This window comes from Scyliorhinus torazame, chromosome 15, assembly GCF_047496885.1.
Source record: "Scyliorhinus torazame isolate Kashiwa2021f chromosome 15, sScyTor2.1, whole genome shotgun sequence".
Lineage (NCBI taxonomy): Eukaryota > Metazoa > Chordata > Chondrichthyes > Carcharhiniformes > Scyliorhinidae > Scyliorhinus > Scyliorhinus torazame.
Genome location: NC_092721.1, coordinates 124350999 through 124370968, shown reverse-complemented (window position 1 = coordinate 124370968; position 19970 = coordinate 124350999). Strand labels below are relative to the sequence as shown.

The 19970-nt window shown below is 46.1% G+C and overlaps 1 protein-coding gene across 1 annotated transcript in view; it reads left to right on the top strand.

The window, feature by feature from the left end:
• The window catches only part of uxs1 (UDP-glucuronate decarboxylase 1), a 158111-nt gene that overhangs the window by 109418 nt on the left and 28723 nt on the right, over positions 1–19970 (top strand). The window contains exon 10 of the mRNA XM_072476675.1: positions 539–658. Coding sequence (XP_072332776.1) covers positions 539–658 — 120 coding nt within the window. The remainder of the gene's footprint in view (positions 1–538; positions 659–19970) is intronic.

Genomic DNA, 19970 nt, shown 5'->3' with positions numbered 1-19970 from the left:
CTTACTGAGAACATTAGAATATAAGGTATATATTTTTTAACTTGTGTACACAAATCTGTGTACATCTGTAAAGGTATAGGTGGGTGAAGGAGTAATGTATTATTGCTAATCTTTTCTTGTTTAACAATCTATCGAGCCATAGTTCTGCCTGACTGTTCAGTAGTAACATCAGCTGGGATCCTGACAAATTGGAATGCACAGGTTTCAGAGTGTTTAAAATAGTCTAATTATTTTGCACTGAATACAATCCCTTAACTTTTGGTCATACTGTGACCTTCAACTCTATCATGATTGTTCAGATAGATTTTATCTTTCTGTAAATCTAGGTTATTTTGTATATTGATCTCCAATGTGAGTTTTTTTGTAGCAGATTTGTTTAATGTTATTTGGTTTTCAGTTTTTGAAATCATCCATGAATTAATTGAAAGCTTATGTCGATTTCATGAATTTTGTTAAATCTATACAATGCACTTTAATCTTATTTCCTTAAAAATGATTGATTTTAAAGCATGCAATCTTCTAAATCTGTTTGTTGCAGGAAGGGGTAGAAGTTCGAGTTGCAAGAATATTCAATACATTTGGTCCTAGAATGCACATGAATGATGGCAGAGTAGTGAGTAACTTTATTCTGCAGGCTCTCCAGGGAGAAAGTCTGACTGTGAGTACGATTTGTGAATATCTTTATACTGCATATTTAAAAATATGAAAAATGCATCCAGAATTGTCCTTGCACTAATCAGTCTTCAGAATCTTTCAGAATCTTGTCTGAACACCTTGTTGAATTATTGTGGTTCTTTTCCAGGTATCTGTTATCTTTCATTGTATAGAGATGTATAGAAGGTACTAGGTTTCTGCTCCATTTGTGCATTAGTTCGGATTAGAACTGAACTATTTTTTTGCCTGACAGTAACCTGGTTTACAGCTTTTGTTAACTACTGATCACTTCTAACAGAAGAACAGCTCTTGCTAATATGGCACTATGTAATCTAGTAGAAATAGGCATACATGATTAATATTATATGCGAGCGTTAGTGGTAACCTGTCTTTTTAGGGAATCAGAACCATTGAGGACATGATACTAAGGGGTTTCTTGCAGTATCTAGAGATTTTGAATGAACTTCCTACTTTCAAATTTTCATTTTAGTGAAATAAATATTTGGCCTATCCTTTAAAAAAAGGAATCGCGAGAATTAATTTTCCAACTTATTTTATTTTAAATCCCTTCATATAAACAATCCATTTTGCTGCACTACCACGATAAATGTTGAATAATCCAGTTTGCTGTGAGTTCTGCCCACTCAAAAATAAACACACCTTTCTCCCACTTGCTGTTTAGGTGGCCACCTCTCTTTTTCAGCCCCGTCACCCGCACCTTCCAGACAAAGGAAGTTAAATTTCATACTGTGGGCATAGGTGCCAACTCACGTGCAGCATTGGGGGAGCAGGACTGAGGCATCATCAGACCTGGCGGGTAAGTGTCATTGGCAACTTTCCCCACCCCCTCTCTGTTTCTGTGGTTTCCCAGCATAGTGCTGAGGTCAGTTTCACAGCACTGATAGCCCAGGATACTGGGCTAGAACAACACAAAAACTGTGCACTCAAGCCCAAACCTGGTGTGTATATAAAGCAAACCTATCCCACAACTGAGGCCAAATTTCAGTCAGAAGTGGCATAATGCTGAGGCAAGAGTATGTCACACATAATAGACTACAGACAATACTGAGAGACCGGCCCAAAAGACAAATAAATGCTCAGTTTGCGTATGCCTTCAGCCTTTTAGCAGCTATTGCGGGACTGCAAATGGGGAAGAAGGTGTTAATATGGAAGTTCAATTGGATAGATAGTGATAATGCAACATTTAATTGTCCTGATATGTTTTAATAGATCATTGTGTTGATGTATTATATCCTTACTGGGGGTGCAGTTTTTATTGATTCTATGAATGTGATGACATGAACCAGATTCCTTAAGTAAACATTTAATTTTATTTGTTTTCTGGATTCATCCTATCCATGGTTTCCCTGAGATTTTCAAAAACTTTTGAAGTTCATAAGGTGATGCTCCTCCCATGATAGTGTTAGTTGGGGTAAATGGATCCTTTTTTTAAATTCAGAAACTAAAACTGCATACAGTACTGTAGGTGTGGTCTTAGTAAAGGTCTGCAAATTACAGCAAGTTTTCCTTACCTTTGTACTCCGACCCCCTTACAATAAAGCTCAACATGCCTTCCTAATTACTCGCTGTACCTGCATATTAATTTTATATGTTTCATGTACATAGGCACCCAAGTCCATCTGAACACCAACATTTAATAGTTTCTCATGATTTTAAAAAAAAATTCTGTTTTTCTCTTCCTCCCAAATTGAATGACCTCACATTTTCATACATTATATTTTGCCAGGTAGCTCCTTGTCCACTCATTTTATCTATATTCCTTTCCAGATCCTTTACCCTCCTCACAGCTTACTTTCCCACCTAACTTTATCTTGTTAAGTAAGTTGGATACATTACAGTCAGTGAGTCATCGATCTAGATTGTAAACAGCTGATACCCAAACACTGATCCTTGTGGCACCCACAAATAACAATCTGTCAACATGAAAATAAGCTGTTTATTCCGACCTTATATTTTCCATCCTTTACGCCCCCAATCCCATGAACCCTTGCCTTGTGCAACAACTATTCATGTGACACCTTACCAAGTGCCTTTTGAAAATCCAAGCTGGTTCCCCTTTAATTGCTAGTTCCATCCCCCCCCCCCCCCCCAAAAAAAAATTGTCAAATGGTTTCACGATTTCCCTTTTCTTAAAACAACATTGATTCTGCCTACTCGTCTTTTAATTTGAGTTCCCCATTGCCACCAGTAATAGTCTTTTGGTACAACAGAACTTGAGTATTGCTGAAAAAATACACAAGCTGTCGAGCCATTTTGTCTTGCGCTCCTCAGGACAGTTCTCGAGCATTCCAATAGTTAAGGGAACAACAATTTATACTGTATGAGAAGAGAGTGCTGATTGGTTGGCAAGTGGACTCTGACTGGTAGAGGCATTGCGATGGAGAATGCACCAGAGAACAGTTAACTGCCAAGCTTTTATACAAATTCAAACCAGAAAGATTGACTGTTTGGTCAATGCAGAGTCACACTGCAAATGCAACTGATGATCTTACAGCCCTGATTATCCAGGTCACTCTACCCCTCACTGATTCCCCACAATGTTTGCACATAAGACTCCAGCTCAACATCTCTGAGCATTCTTCTAGATGCAGACACTAAGTGCAAAAATAATTGCCCCAACAGCAGTGCTTTCCACAAGCTACAGTTGCAGCCTGCACTGCCATCCCTATCTAAACTTGCTTTATTTAATTAATTGAAGTTATGCATGTAATTAACTTAGCTTATTCTTAATCCTTTAAAAAAAATTAATATTATGCATATTGAAGTGAAGTGTTAGAATCGTAAGGCTGACACTGCATTGCCACTCATTCAAAATGTCCAACTGTTACACTCTTGTTTGCATGCAGTCCGCTTTCATTATCTTCTTCTGCCAAAAGAAGATAGTTTAAGAATGTAATCATATCAGTATTTTTTATCCATTCGCGGATTGTGAGCATCGCTAAAATTTATTGCCAAACCTTAATTACTTTGAGAACGTGGTGATGAGCCATTCCCTTGAACCGCTACAGCCCATGTTGTGAAGGTACTCCTGCAGTAGTACTAGGAGGGAGTTACAAGGTTTGGAGCCAGTGGCAATGAAGGAGTGGCAAAATCGTTCCAAGTCAGGATGGTGTATGATTTGGAGGGGAACCTGCAGCTTGTCTTGTTCTTGTGCTGTTTTCTCCGATTGCCGATGGCAAAATCGCGTTCGGCGATTGGCCGGACCATCCTGTTTAAGCCAAAATTGGGGGCGGTGCTGTTTTTCGGATGCTCCGCCCCCTCAAAAACGGCATCTTCACTGAGTACGCCGCACAGACGTCCCGAGGCCCTCCCTGATGCTCTCACCCCGATGGGCTGACATCCGAACAGCGTCGGTCGCGTGACCTCACAGTTTTGGGGGACCTCGCATGGTGGCTGTGGACTGTGTCCAGCGGCGGGGGGGAGGAAGGAGAGTGGTGTTACGGGGGGCACTATCTGGCAGACCAGGTCCGCGTGCAGCCACCGCAGGTCGCCGTCGTGCGCATGCGCAGTCACGGACCGGCCAATTCTGTATCTGCTGGTAAAGCCGGGGATTTTAGGTAGTGTGGCTGCTAGCCCTCCACCGGGCAGAGCTGACTTTTTCATTGTAAGACTAGACACTTCCTCCGGACATAGCCTCAAAATCGGAGAATCCAGCCCGTGGTTTTCAGTGACACTATCAATGATGGCTTGTTGAGTTGCTGCACTACAACTTATAGCTAGTGCATGTTGCAGGCATAGTGCACCAATGTTGGGGGAGTGAATATGTGGCGGATCAGGTGCCAGGACCTCTTTGTCCCTTGGTGATGAGTTTCTTAAATGTCTTGGAGCTGCACTCATTCAGGCGAGTGGACAGTATTCTATCATATCTTTCACTTGTGCCTTGTAGATGATGGAAGGCTTTGATGAGTCAGTAGCTAATTCACTTGTCACAGAATACCCAGCTTCTAACTTCTTGTAACTGCAGCACTTGTATGGCTAGTCCAATTAGGTTTCTGGTTCCTGGTAACCCCCAAGATAATGGGGGATTCAATTATGTTAATACCAAGGTCAAGGGAAGGTGGTTAGATACTCTCGCAGGAAAAGTAGTCATTACCTAGCATTTGTGTGGTGCATAATAGTTGCTGCTTAATTGTTCAAGCCTGAATATTGGACCAGCCTTGCTATATGTGGGCACTGACTGCACTCACAGCTCCTCTATCACCAGGGTAAATGTGGGCAAAGAAATCGCCTAATGATTATCATGTACCGTCCTCTCAGTGAGGAATCAGTACTCCACCATGTTGAATGCCACTTGGAGGAAGCACTGGGGGGGACAAGAGCACAGAATGTACCCTAAGTAGAGGACTTCAGTATTTATCACTATGGTTGGCTGGGTTATACCACCACAGACCGAGCTGGCCGCATCCAAAAGGATATGTTGCTGGACTAGGACTATGACAGGTAATGAGGGACTCAATAAGAGGGGAAAGCATACTTGACCTCATCCTCACCAACCTGCCTGCCGTAGATTCATCTATTTGCCCATGACATGACTGGTATGAGTGACCACTGCACAGTCCTTGTGGAGACAAAGTCCATCGTGTTGTGTGGCACCACCACCATGCTAAATGGGATAGACTTTGAAACAAATCTAGCAACTCCCTCAAGATTGGCCATCCATGAGGCAGTGTGTGCCATCAGCAGCAACAGAATTGTACTCAACCGCAATCTGGAATGTTATGGCTTGGCATATCCTCCACTCCACTTTTACCACCAAACCAGGGGCTGAACCCTGGTTCAACGAAGAGTGCAGGAGGCATACCTAAAAATGAGGTGTTAACCTGTTAAAGTTACAACACATGACTACTTGCAATCCAGCAGCATAAGCAGCAATTAATAGACCGAGCTAAGCAATTCCACAACCAACAGATCAGGTCTAAGCTCTGCTGTCCTGCCACATCCAACAATGGATGGTGGTGGGCATTTAAACAACTCATTGGAAGAGGAAATTCCATCTTCAATGATGGAGAAGCCCAGCATATCAGTGAAAAAGATGAAACTGAAACATTCCCAACAATCTTCAGCCAGAAGTGCCGATTGGTTGATCCATCTCGATCTTCTCCAGGTGTGCCCGACATCACAGATGTCAGTCTTTAGCCAGTTGGATCCACTTCCTATCAAGAAATGACTGAAGGCACGGGATGCTGCAAAGGCTGTCTTACAAACTGATTGATTTACATATCTTGTTCTGTACATATTGAGTTTTATCTTAATATGCCAGACAATATTCAGCAATAGTACTGAAGACTCGTGCGCCAGGAATTGTAGCGCCCCTAGCCAAGCTATTCCAGTACAGCTACAACACTGGCATCTACCCGGCCATGTTGAAAATTGCCCAGGAACATCCTGTATACAAGAAACAGGACAAATCCAACACCTAAAATGATGGGTCATCAACAGCGCTGTCAGGTAGCACTTACTGAGTAATAATTTTCTCACAAATGCTCAGTTTGTTTTCCTCAGATACTGAAGCAGTGCATGGCCAAATGGGGCAAGGTGGCGGTGTTGCTCTTTTTAACCTTCGTCTATTTGCTCTGATTACGTCACCTTTGCTCATGAGTCGCCAGGTATCTTTATGATACCGCCACGTGGTTCAAGTTCAGGTTATGATTAATAATACAGCACACCGCTTAGTAAGGATTAAAACAATGGTCATTTATTATATACAACAAGCAATATTAATACACTAATACTACTTTCTATATAATAAACCTATCACTACTGGCCAATACTTAACTTAGGAAGAGCCCACCAGGTCAGGGAAACGAATGGCTTGTCCAATCAGATCTGGCCCGCGGGATTCAAAAGGCTGCCACAGGTCGGTGGCTAGGTGTCTCTACCGGATAGCGATCGCTGGATTCAAACTTACAGTTGCCGGTTGCTGTTCTTGCAAAGGTCTCGAGCAGGCGAAGAGGAGAGAGAGAGAGATCTGAACTTGGACCTTCACTTTTATAGGGCCCAGGGGCTTCCCGCCTCCCGGGGCGGCCCTTGACCCTGAGTCCCAAGTGATTGGATTCTGTCCCCAATCTCTGGGGCCGATGTGTCCAATGGTGAGGCGATTCCTCGATCGGGGGGTGGTCGCTCACCTGTCTTTGTTTCGGCCACTGCATGCGCCGACAGGTCTGGCCCGGTATTCAATTGCTAATATGTTGCAATTGTTCCCGGGAATAGCCGATTTAACTGTGGATGTCTGAATAGATTGGCTGCAAACAGTCCTGAATGCAACTGCGAATACCTGGGTTGATGGGCTGTTGATAGCCCTGAGTATCGATCTGGGCTACCTTCCCAGAGCTGAATATGCAAAACTGTCTGCAGCTGCCTGCTTGTGTCTTCTTGGCTGCTTTTCCCAGCAGTCTTTCGGGTTAGCCATTTTAAACTGGGTTTTGGCCAGATTAATCGGAACGCAGCCATTTTACATGGCTACAATCCCGCCTTGTGATCCTAACGCGAAGCGTGAAGAATCACATAAATTTTGTCCTCTTCGTTTCCCAACTGGGGGGGGGGGCACCTCCTACATGGCCACCTCCTACATGGCCACTATTCTGACCCTAGCTATGCACAAAAATTTACCTAAACAATTCTTGAGGGCGCTATGTCAGACAGGGGCATGTATCTATATAAAAAAAATAAACTGGGAACCTCTAATTTTACCTAAACACTCTATACTCCTAAACATTGCATTATCCTATCTTCCTAAAACATACAACAACAATCACAACATTTAATATACTCTTTCCTGGCTTGGCAGTCAAGCTCAGGATCATACATTTTTTTTTTAATGAAACGTTCCGTATATTTCTTTATTTACAGGAATAATGCACGTGAATATTCTTTATATGTCGCGGGGGTCTGGGGTCTGGTCATAGCCGAATATCGGGGATTGGATCCGATAGACCGGGGTTCGAGCGCAGTACGCTCTCCTTTTCCACTTCCGGAGGCGCATGGTCTGTACTGCACAACTGAGTATAGCCAATGCCAACAGTGCCTCAATGATGTACGATAGAGAGTACCAAGTTATGACCTTGGCACACCAGGATAATGCAGCGTGGTTGGTGACTGGGCCCTCTGTACTACTGGGCAGTGAAGTGTTAACAGTAAAGGGGTTTGGAGTGATGGGGTCCGCGTTCCCGTGCAACAAAAAGTCCATAACAAGCATGTTGAGCACGAAGAAAGGAGCCCTCATGGCTGTCTTCTTTCTTTCCTTTTCCTGTTTTTGCTGGTTTTCTCTGGACTTGGAGCTTCTGGAGTTCTGTAAGACAAGCGTAGTGTGTGTAAATACTTCGGTTTAATATCTGGTGTGTTAATGTGTCTGTCCTCCTTGGGGCCAATTAAACCCTTATAATTGGCCACAGCATGTGACTCTCCCCCCATTTTTTTTTTTTTTCAAAACAAATGTTTGGACACGGCACACTTCCCAATGGTGGACCAGTGCTAGGTTTATCATCCAAATGTTCTAAGATGTAAATAGCATGTGGCAGCAACCCAAAGGTTGCCGAAATAAAATAAAACTGTTTTTGAAAAAAAAGGTCGAATGAGGTGCGTGTGGGCCGCGACGGGTAAGACTTGTGTGGAGTCCCCGGGTAGGACGGCTACCAATACCGTATCCTCCCTACCCGAGCGTTTTTGACAAACGGGGGGGGGGGGGGCAGGCAGGGCGGGTCTCACGCCGTTTCTCCACTGCCTGAGCGACCAAAGAACGGACAAAAATGTAGTCATCATGGTGGGGTTACTGTTCTGATTCTACCATCAAATCAGAAGAGTAGCTACGATCGGGCATCTGGTCTGGTGACCACTTATCAGCTGAAAAGCTAGTTCCTCTGAATGGGCGTCTGGTCTGGTGACCAGGTATCTGTGGACAAGTTGGTACCGCTGAACAAGCGTCTGGCTTGTCCAGTTGGAAAAGAGCTAAAAGTTCAGGTGAATGGGTGTGGGGCGGTGAGAAAATTCTCCTGTAGGACGAACAACATTTAACAAACAGACAACGTAAAACATTCTGTAGGTTCCATCAGAAAGGACAACACTTTTCACCAAGTGTCTCCTTTAAATCATCATGTGGACACCTCAGTTCTCGGTTGCGAACAGGGTCGCAAAAGGGTTGGTGGAGTCAGGCCCGAGGTTGTCACCATCTCCCGGGTGCCAAACTCTGGAGTGAATCAGGGCGGAAAGGGCTGCGTGGTGTGAGTTGGGATCGTCCTCGTCGTTGCGGACGAGTCTGCAGGAGTTGTCGCGGTGCCAATGAGTGGTGTCGAGTTGGGTGGGGACAAAGTCGGGGTCGTCCGTGTAGTTCGGTGGTCGGTGGTGGGGTTTATTTAAGTAGGTGATGAGGAAGGGGTCACTGGAGTCGAGGTCGGAGTTGCTGGGTGTGGGACCAGGATGGTAGGGAGGCGTGCTGTGGCTGTCGTCAGAGTCACAGTCGCTGTCTGTGCTGCTGCAGTCTGTGGGCGTTCCGGGGCGGAGCGTAAAGTTCGTGGGTGGAGTCGGTGGCGAGTCCGTGTCTGGGCTGGACGTGGAAAGGGTGGGAGTGGTCACGTTGGATGTGGGCGGGGTTTGGTCAGCTGCGTCAAGCATGACGTGGTGGGAGTGGTTTGACTGTGCTCCATAAACCTTGAGCTGGTTTATGTGAAACCATGCAGTCTTACCATTTTGGTATTTAATTTTATATACCGACGGGCTTATTTTGTCCGTAATTGAATAGGGACCCGAGTATTTTGGAGACAAAAACTTGCTGGGGTTGTACACGGACAACATTACTTGCTGTCCTATGTTGTACTCCGTGGCATGTACTGCCTTAGCAAAACAGGCCTTGCTCTGTTTTCTTTTAGTGCCCAGTTTAACAGCGGCTGCTAGCTGAGCCGTTTTTATATTTGCAAGTAGTTGTTCCACGGCCTTCTCGTGGGTGAGGGCCGTGACTTCGGGGCTGGTTAGGTCTAAACCTAGCAAGTATTCTGTCCCTTTCATGGGGCGTCCGGTCATGAGGGTGTGTGGGGTGAAACCTGTGGAGGTGGAAACAGTGTTATGCAAAAACATCAGTGCAAAGGGGAGGAGCGAATCCCAAGTGGTGTTGTTTTGCTGGACCATTTTTCTAAGGGTGGTTTTTAGGGTCCGATTCATGCGCTCCACTATACCACTCGACTGAGGGTGGTACGCAATGTGAAATTTTTGGGTTATGCCAAATATCGTGAGGACGTTCTGCATGACCCGTCCTGTAAAGTGAGAAACTTGGTCCGATTCAATACTGCGGGGGAGTCCCCATCTTGTGAAGATGTGGTGGGTTAGGATTTTGGCGGTGGTTTTCGCGGTGTTGGTGCTGGCTGGAAATGCTTCCACCGACTTTGTAAAAGTGTCAATGGCCACCAGAACATATTTATAGCCATTCCTGCAAGGGGGTAATGGACCTATAAAATCGATCTGGAGGTTAGTCCAGGGGCCGTTAACGGGTCGGGTGTGGCTGAGATGTGCCTTTTTGGCATACCTATCTGGGTTGTTCTGAGCGCAGATGAGGCAATTCTCAATGTAATGGGATACATCCTCTTTAAGATTTGGCCACCAACAAAGCTGCTTGAGGTGGGCTGCGGTGGGTTCTATTCCCTGGTGTCCATGGCCGTCATGGAATAGACAGATCATCTGATTCCTATCTTGTACAGGAACCACGTAAAGGCTGTCTTTTAGCACCACACCATCATGTGTGGTTATGGTATTCCGGAACCTCTCATATGAGGCTGGAAACTTCCCTTTCACGATCTCAGTGAGAGCACTATCCTGCTTCTGGGCCGCTACTGGATCCTCGATCCTAGTCTGCGCGACCTGAACTGCACTCACTGGCGCACTCACTGGGGCGCTCCCGGGGGGCTTCCAAAAGTACCCATGCTTGGATCCTGCCTTAGCCAGCGTGTCGGCTTTTACATTTCCGGGTGGGAAGAACGATGGTGGCTGCGGACTTTTATAATGCAAAAAGTCCTGTTCTTGGCCTTTTCCAGAATATGGCGGAGTAATGGGGCTGAGGGGAGGGGTTTTCCATCCGCGGAAACGAATCCTCTTGTTTCCCAGAGGGGCAGAAATTCGGTGAGGCTGTTGCAGACGTACAGACTGTCTGAATATATGTCTGCTGGGCTGGGGAAGGAATCTGGGTGGTCTACAATGTAGGCGATGGCCACAAGCTCTGCAGCCTGCGCGCCTGAGTGCCCGGGCAATTTTAATGCGATTTCTTCGAGGGCGCGTCCCTGCGCGTCCTCCACATAAATCCCACAACCTGTTATGCGTTGCCCATCCAGGATTGTGGAAGATCCATCCACATAAATCCTTATGGAGTCACACGTGTCCGGGTGAGGGGGGTTCTGAGATGGAGTGGCTAGTTTTCTGGGGGGTGTTCTGGCTATAAAGGGGCCTGTATTATGGTGGGGCGAGATGATTTCACACTCATGGGGGGTTCCGGGGTATTGTAGATTGTCCGCTAAGTATGTGTGAGTCTTTGTCCGTTTTACTGTGATGTCCCGTCCTTGTAAGAGAAGGGTCCACCTAGCAGCGCGGATTTGGCTGACGGTACCGTCTTTAAGTCGTCCGTCCAGTAAATGTTGTGTGGGGGTGTGTTCGGTCAAGATGGTGATGGGGTTCAGTCCGGTAATGTATGAAAAGTACTGGACTGCCCAGAAAACTGCGAGCAGGTGCCTCTCACAGGCTGAAAATCCCTGCTCCACAGCATCTAAAATTCGGGAGGCATAAGCTACGGGTCTTAGCTGGTCGTGCCGTTCCTGCAGGAGCACGGCTGAAAGGGTGCGGTCTGTGGTCGCTACCTCTATGGCGAAAGGGGAAAGCGGGTCGGGAACTTGTAGTGCAGGGGCGGCTATGAGTGCCTGTTTTAGTAATTCCACAGCCTCCGTATGCTGCGGAAGCCATTCCCAGGGGGTTCCTTTCTTTAGGAGGTCTGAGAGGGGCGCTGCCTTGCTGGCGAAACCGTCAATGTGGTTTCGGCAGTAGCCAACCAGTCCTAAAAACGACCGGAGGGCTGACACGTGTTGGGGAAGGGGCAATTTAGCGATCGAGTCAATTCTTTTGCGCTTGATCTCGCGTTTGCCGTGTGTGATGATAGTACCCAAATATATCACCTTTTCTTCCAATATCTGGGCCTTTTTGGGGTTGACTTTACAGCCAATGGAGTGTCGTAACTCCAGGAGTTCGGACAGAAGCTCAATGTGCTCTTCCTTTGTGTCTGTCTGCAGTAGTAGATCGTCTACATACTGTACCAAACATTCGGGGCGAGAAAAGTTTGCTAGTCCATTTGCCAGCTGTCGGTGGAAAATGGAGGGGGAGTTGTGGAAGCCTTGTGGCAGGCATGTCCACGTGTACTGCTGAGCTCGGAAAGTGAAGGCAAATTTGTACTGGCACGCCTTTGCCAATGGAATGGACCAGAACCCATTACTGACGTCCAAAACCGTGAAATATCGGGCATGGATGGAGTCCCTGTTTGAGCATGGTCTCGGGACTTGTTGCAACGGTGGGGGCTGCTGCGGGGGTGACTTTATTGAGTTCCCGATAATCAATGGTTAAACGCCATGATCCGTCGGGTTTCCTAACTGGCCAAATCGGGGCATTATTAGTTGAGGCTACCGATCTTGGGACGCCCTGCTCTAATAAGCTTTTTATGGCCTTTAGGATTTCTCCCTTCTGCTTCTAGGGGAAATCCGTATTGTTTTTGGGGTCTAGGGTCTGGTCCGGTTATCTGTACGGAACCGGTCATCCGTCCACAGTTGTGTTTGTGGGTTGCAAATGCTGCCCTGTTCTTTTGCAGGACTGCCCTAACCTGTCGGTCCGTGCTGAGTGTGGTGGGGTTGAACCAAAACTCGCCTACTGCGCTAATTTTGTTCATGTAATCCCCTATAGTGAGCGTTGCGGGGGCTCCAGCGGATTCCGCCATCTTCCAGACACACTGGTTGACTGGATCGAAAGAGAGGTGGTGTGAGTTCATAAAATCGATCCCTAAAATGTGCTCTGCTGTTGGGGGCAGGTCAACTAGCACTACAGGGTGTTTTGTATTAATAGTTCCGATCTGGATGGGTACAAGGGTCGTGATATGCCCCTGTTGTGAGTGGCCTGTGAAGCCGCTGAGGGTGATAGTGGATGTGGTGGGCCACGTGTCCTTACCAAGGGTGGAGGAATTTAAGGTTGTGCGGGACCCTCCTGTGTCCCAGAGAAGCTCGATCGGCTGTCCCCTAACCTTTGCTGCGACTACGGGTCGTCCTGACCTATCCCAAAGGGTATCGCAGACCCAGCTGGGGGAGCCTCTACACCGTCAGTCCATTCCGGTCACGTCTGTCTGACCGGGCTGGGCGCGAACGCTATGTATGGGCTCTGCCTTTTTCTTATTGGGAGTGCCTGTTTGTTGGGCTCTCTGTGGTTTCTTAGGGCCATTGCATTTTTTTGCAAAATGTCCCAAGTGTCCGCAATTGTAGCACTCTTGCGGTTTGGGATTGTGGAGAGTGGTTCTTACTGCCTGCACGTCTGCGGCGGCTTGGTTTTCCTCGGGGGTTCTAGTGGCTGATTTACCGTGAGCCGCTTGTTCCCAAACGCGGGACAATCTCTTGACCACCCGCTTTTCATTATGAGCCTCTTCCGAGGGGTCATAATTGCTACAGGCATTCTGTCCTGCTTCCGTGGCATGGGAGATAAGGGTGCAGGTCCACTTGGCCATATTGTTTGGGGACAAATGGGCACGATCTACGTTGCCGAAAACAGCTTCAAAATGAATCCACAAGCGTCCGGCGAACGCTGTGGGGTGTTCAGACTTTTTCTGTCTGCATTTATTCAGACCGTCTACGGGGTCGCCCCGGTTGTACCCGATCGCATCCAGGATCGCGGTATGCATTTTTGCAAGGGTGCCTCCTACATTCTGTGGGTCGGGAAGGGCTACTGCGACCGATGGGTCTAAGCTGAGGACCGTGAGCTTTACCTGCTCTTTCTCATCCAGGCCGTACATGGTCGCCTGGTGTTTGACGGTGGCAAAGAAATGGTGTGGGTCTGAAGCGGGGAGGAACGGTGTGATTTTGGCACACGCGTCCCGTAATTGGGTCACTGTGAGGGGGGTGGAATATAAGACTTCCGCCTCGTCTGCTGTGGCGGTGCGGTGGGTTGTTACAGGGTTCATGGGAGCCTGTATTATCTGTTGTGTGGGGGGTGGGGGGGGCTTTCCTCCTTTGGGGTTTTCCCTGCGCACATGCTCCCTGAACATATCTCTGCGCTGTCTCCCGCAATTCTTCCCAATCAGGGCCGTCTTCCTGTTCTAAACTTTCCCCAAAGGTTTCTTGAAATCCCTTTTGGACAGAAAGCAGTGCTTTCAAGTCTGCAACCTGCTTTCGGCACTTTGCATGGTCTAAAGTACTCTGCCTTTGTTCCGTGGTTGTGGCGTGGAACGCTGTCAAGGCTGCCTTGAGATCACTGCATTGTTTCTGGAGGGTCTCTAACTGGTTTTCTGTTTCTTTCTTTACCAGGACTGCACGCTGCAGGTCCTGATAAGCTTCTCATACTGTGACTGGAAACTACTCCAGTGCGCCAGACAAGATTGGTGACCCCGTTTGGCGTCAGCCACCTCTTCGTCTTTTGCTGCTAATTTCCCTTTTAACTCCAGGTTCTCTTCCTCAATTTCGCATACATCGATTTTACTCATCCGATGTATGCCTTCTATTTCCTTGCGGAGCGTCCTGACGACCTCCTCTGTGCCTCGCAATTGTGCCAGACAGGACACAATTGCCATCGACTTGCGTGCTTTTGCTAAACCCTTTCTGTGGATCTCACTCAGGTTCTCCCACCAAGTATGCCCTATACTTCCAGGACCTGAGTCGTCGTTATTGCAGAAATCCTTCCACACGGGCCATCCTTTGCCCTGCAGAATTTTGCGGATTTCCACTTCCCAAACGGGACACTGTCCCGCTCCTACGCTGCTGACTGGTGCGACAGCAAAATCTTCGGGGTTCATGAGGCGCTGCATCGCTTGCAATGCCTGCATGGCTCTCTCTTATCTGCTCGTTACGTTCGAATTTGGAACAGGGGACTAAGGTGGTGTGGTAGATACGGGTACGGCTTGCGCTAATTTCCGAAATACCAACTGCCGATTGTTTTGACGCAACAAAAAATCTATCAGTTTTGCCTTATAACCCTGTTAGTTACGCATGCATATACACACTTCCAAATTGTGAATTATTAACCAGAACAGCTTGAACACTTGTGGGTTTTTGTTTTTTTTGTTTCCGATTGGATTCTAATTCAAAATGTTGGGGTTCTCCCGGAGTGGTTTTCCATTTCTAAGTCGGGTCCCGTCAGGATGTCGCCAATTATGTTGCTCTTTTTAACCTTAGTCTATTTGCTCTGATTATGTCACCTTTGCTCATGAGTCACCAGGTATCTTTATGATACCGCCACGTGGTTCAAGTTCAGGTTATGATTACTAATACAGCACACCGCTTAGTAAGGATTAAAACAACGGTCATTTATTATATACAACAAGCAATATTAATACACTAATACTACTATCTATATAATAAACCTATCACTACTGGCCAATACTTAACTTAGGAAGAGCCCACCAGGTCAGGGAAACGAATGGCTTGTCCAATCAGATCTGGCCCACGGGATTCAAAAAGCTGCTACAGGTCGGTGGCTAGGTGTCTCTACCGGATAGCGATCGCTGGATTCAAACTTACAGTTGCTGGTTGCTGTTCTTGCAAAGGTCTCGAGCAGGCGAAGAGGAGAGAGAGAGAGATCTGAATTTGGACCTTCACTTTTATAGGGCCCAGGGGCTTCCCGCCTTCCGGGGCGGCCCTTGACCCTGAGTCCCAAGTGATTGGATTCTGTCCCCAATCTCTGGGGTCGATGTGTCCAATGGTGAGGCGATTCCTCGATCGGGGGGTGGTCGCTCACCTGTCTTTGTTTCGGCCACTGCAGGCGCCGACAGGTCTGGCCCGGTATTCAATTGCTAATATGTTGCAATTGTTCCCGGGAATAGCCGATTTAACTGTGGATGTCTGAATAGATTGGCTGCAAACAGTCCTGAATGCAACTGCGAATACCTGGGTTGATGGGCTGTTGATAGCCCTGAGTATCGATCTGGGCTACCTTCCCAGAGCCGAATATGCAAAACTGTCTGCAGCTGCCTGCCTGTGTCTTCTTTTCCCAGCAGTCTTTCGGGTTAGCCGTTTTAAACTGGATTTTGGCCAGATTAATCGGAACGCAGCCATTTTGCATGGCTACAGTGGCGCGATAGCACAACGGTTAGCAGTGTTGTTTTACAGCGCCAGAGGCCCGGGTACGATTCCCGGCTTGGGTCACTGTTGTGCGGAGTCTGCACCTTCCCCGTGACTACGTGGTTTCCTCCGGGTGCTCCAGTTTCCTCCCAGAAGTCCCGAAAGACTTGATTGTCAGATGAATTGGACATTCTGAATTCTCCTTCAGTGTACCCGAACAGGCGTCATAGTGTGGTGACTTGGGGATTTTCACAGTAACTTCATTGCAGTGTTAATGTAAGCCTACTTATGACACCAATAATCCTTATTGCCCCTTGACACTCAATGGCATTACAATCACTCAATCCCCCACTATCAACATCCTGGGGTTTACCATTGACCAGAAACAGAACCGGAATTGTCATAAAAATACTGTGGTTACCAGAGCAGGCCAAAGGCTACGAATCCTGCAATGAGTATCTCACTTCTTGACTCTCGAAAACCAGTCCATCTATAAGTCTCAAGTCAGGAGTGTAATGGAATAATTTCCACTTGCCTGGATGAGTGCAGCTGCAACAAAACTCGACACCGTCTAGGACAAAGCATCTTGCTAGATTGTTCCTCCTTCCACAAACATTCAGGTCCTGCAGCAGTGTGTACCATCAACAAGATATGCTGCAGGAGGTTCCTTAGGCAGCACCTTCCAATACCTCAACACTACTATCTAGAAGGACGAGCAGCAGCTATCTGGGAATTCCACCACCTGGAAGTTCCCTCTCAAGGCAGCCACCATCCTGACTTGACCCTTCACTGTTGCTGGGTCAAAATCCTGGAACTCCCTCCCTAAATGCACTGTGGGTGTACCTACACCTCAGGGACTGCTGAAGTTCAAGAAGGCAGCTCACCACCACCTTCTGAAGAGCATCTATGGATGGGCAATAAATGCTGGCCCAGCCAGTGAAGCCCACATCCTGTAAATGAATCGTAAAAAAGTTAATGAAGCAGCTGAACAGTGCAATCCATCAGCAAATATCTTAACTTGTGACCTTCTAATGAAGAGATGGTCATTTTAAAGAAATAGTTGAAGATGTTTGGACGTAGGGCACTGCTCGAAGGAATTCTTGCAGTGATATCCTGGAGCTGAGCTAACGGGTCTCTAGCAGTCACAACCATCTGTTTTTTGTGCAAGATATGACTGTGACTAGTGGAGAGATTTCCCCCCACACCCCATTCCTATTGATTTCCAATTTAATAGGGCACCTTGATGACTAACTCAGTCACATTTTGCCTGGATGCGGAGGACTGCCACTAATGCCTTGCTGCCCAAACTCTCAGTCTTTTCCATGTTTTGACCAAGGCAATAATGAGGCCTGGAGCTGATCCCACATTTTGCATTGGTAAGCAGGTTGTTGCTGGGTAAATGCTGCTTGAGAGCACTGTCAAAGATCCTTTTCATCACTTTGTAGATGATTGAGAATGGACTGATGAGGTGGAAATTATCCAAGTTGGTTTTGTCTTGCTTTTGTGGACAGTTCATATCTAGTCACTTTTCCACTTTTTTGGTTAGATGGCAGAGTTCTAGCTGAACTGAAATAATTTGGCTAGAAGGTAACTTGTTTTGAAGTACAAACCATCACTGCAGATGTTGTCAGTGCCCATAGCCTTTGCTTGTTATAATGTGGAGTCAATCAATTAGGCTGAAGATTGGCTTTTATGGTTTGGGGACCTTTGGTTATGCTGAGATGGATCATCCAATCAGCACTTCTGACTGAAAATGGGTGTAAATATATCAGCCTGGTCTTTAGCACTCTGGTACTGGGTTCTGCTAGCTTCTAACATTTAATCAGCCTTGTTCTCCCATTAGTTATTAAAACAATAAAAAGAAAATGGTGTACCCAATTCTTTTTTTCCAATTTAGGGGCAATTTAGCGTGGCCAATTCATCTACCCTGCACATGTTTTGGGTTGTGGGGGTGAGACCCACGCAGACACGTTGAGAATGTACAAACTCCACATGGACAGTGACCCGGCGCCATGAGGCAGCAGTGCTAACCACTACGCCACCGTGCTGTATGACTGCAGCACTTGTTCTGATCCATTGATTGTGGAATAACTTTGTTCTGTCTGCAACATGTTGATTCAGCTTTTTAGCATGGATCTAGTCCTGTCTTACAACTTCACCAGGATGGCACCTCATTTTCAGTTACTTCTAATACCACTCCTAGCATGCTCTCCTGCACTTTTCATTAGAGCAGGGGTAATCCCTGACATGATGGTAAAAATGTGAGCGATATGAGGTTATAATTCTGATGATGGTCCACAGCACCTCAGGTGCTCAGCTTTGAGCTACTGGACCTATTCTAAGTCTATCCAATTTAGCACAGGAGTAATGCAACAAACATGGAGTGTCCTCAGTGTGAAGACAGTACTTTTCTTCAGAAGAAGTGTGCAATGGTCATTCGTACTAATACAAATGCATCTGTGACAGGTAGATTGGTGAGGTTGAAGTCAAGTAGGTTTTTCCCCTCATGTATGTTCTCTCTCAGCCTGCCACTAGCCCAGTCTTGTAGCTATGTCCCTTGCATCTCAGCCAGCTCAATCAGTAGCGGTGTTACCTCGCTTGGTGATGGACATTAAAGTCCTCCACCTGGAGTACCTTCTGTGTCCTTATTACTCTTAGTGCTTCTAACTGGTTTTCAACAGGGAGGAGTACTGATAAGCTGAGGGAGGTTGATAGTTGGTAATTGATAGGAGGTTTCATGCCCATATTCTACCTGTTGCCATGTGACTCTTTGGGGTCTGGAGTCAATGTTAAGTCCCAGGTGCAGTCTCTTGTGACTGTATACCACTGTGCTGCCACCTCTGGTGCATCTGTCCTGATAGTAAGACAGGACATTCAAGGATTAGCAGTCTGGAACATTGGTTGAAAGGTATGTTTCTGTGAATATGACTATTACAGGCTGTTGCTTGATTAGTCTGTGGAACAGCTCTCCCAATGTTGGCAGAAGCCCCCAAGTTAGTGAGGAGGACTTTGTAGAGTCGACTGGGCTGTGTGCTATCTTCAGACCGCATTTATGCAGAGTTAACCTTCAATTTGTGTAAATTAAAATATGCATTAATCCACATAACTTGTCATGGAGTATTAACAAAATATGGTATATGGAGGAAAATGTATTTTTATGTTGATTATGCATTCAGTCATCCATGTTCTGCATATATCTCTAGTTCTAGGAAAATTGGAGCACTTCCCTGTTATCATAGACTTGGTTTATTGATCTTGTACATATATTTGATAGACGTGCTCTTGAAGGTTGAGAATTTTAGCCTTAATACCTAGCTATATTCTGGATCCTTCAAATGCCTGGCATGCTTCCCCACAACAGTGCATCATCATTTTGGCTTAAACAAATTAACTTTATAAAAAAAAATGATATTTAATTCTCCTGCACTTTTTTCTGGACCTGTCAAAAACTTCACCTTGCCACTTTCTATTTTCAAAACCTGTTATTGTGAACAGGGGAGATTAAAATTTTAAAAACCAGCCTGAAAGGAAGAGAAAATTCACAGCTAAATGGGTGTCCATGTTTATTGATTGCTGAGACTGACAAATTAAATATTCAGTTTTCTATCATTTGTGGGGAAACAACATCCAGTGGCTTGTGTTGTAAGTATTTTAACCATCTATCATCAGTGCTCGTTTATAAACATGTTGGAAAATGTATGTAATTAAAAGTGATTATTTCCAAATCCTTACTATTGCAAAAGGATGGATAATAAAGTACCTGATTATAACCAGGTATGTTCTGTATGAACACTGCAGAATCACCCTGTTGAGGTTTGACAAAACGCAGAAAGAGAAGGAACAATTCCAAGAAGGGTTTTGCTGTTCATATTCTGAAAAGAATAATAAGAAAGATAATAGACATAATCAAATTCGCTGGTTATGCAGCCCAGTGAGTACACAAACAGGTTATTTTGGCGCTGATCTACTGAAAGGCCACAATGGGCTGCTCCGTGCAAATTTCGGTACCTTAACTTTAAAAGATGG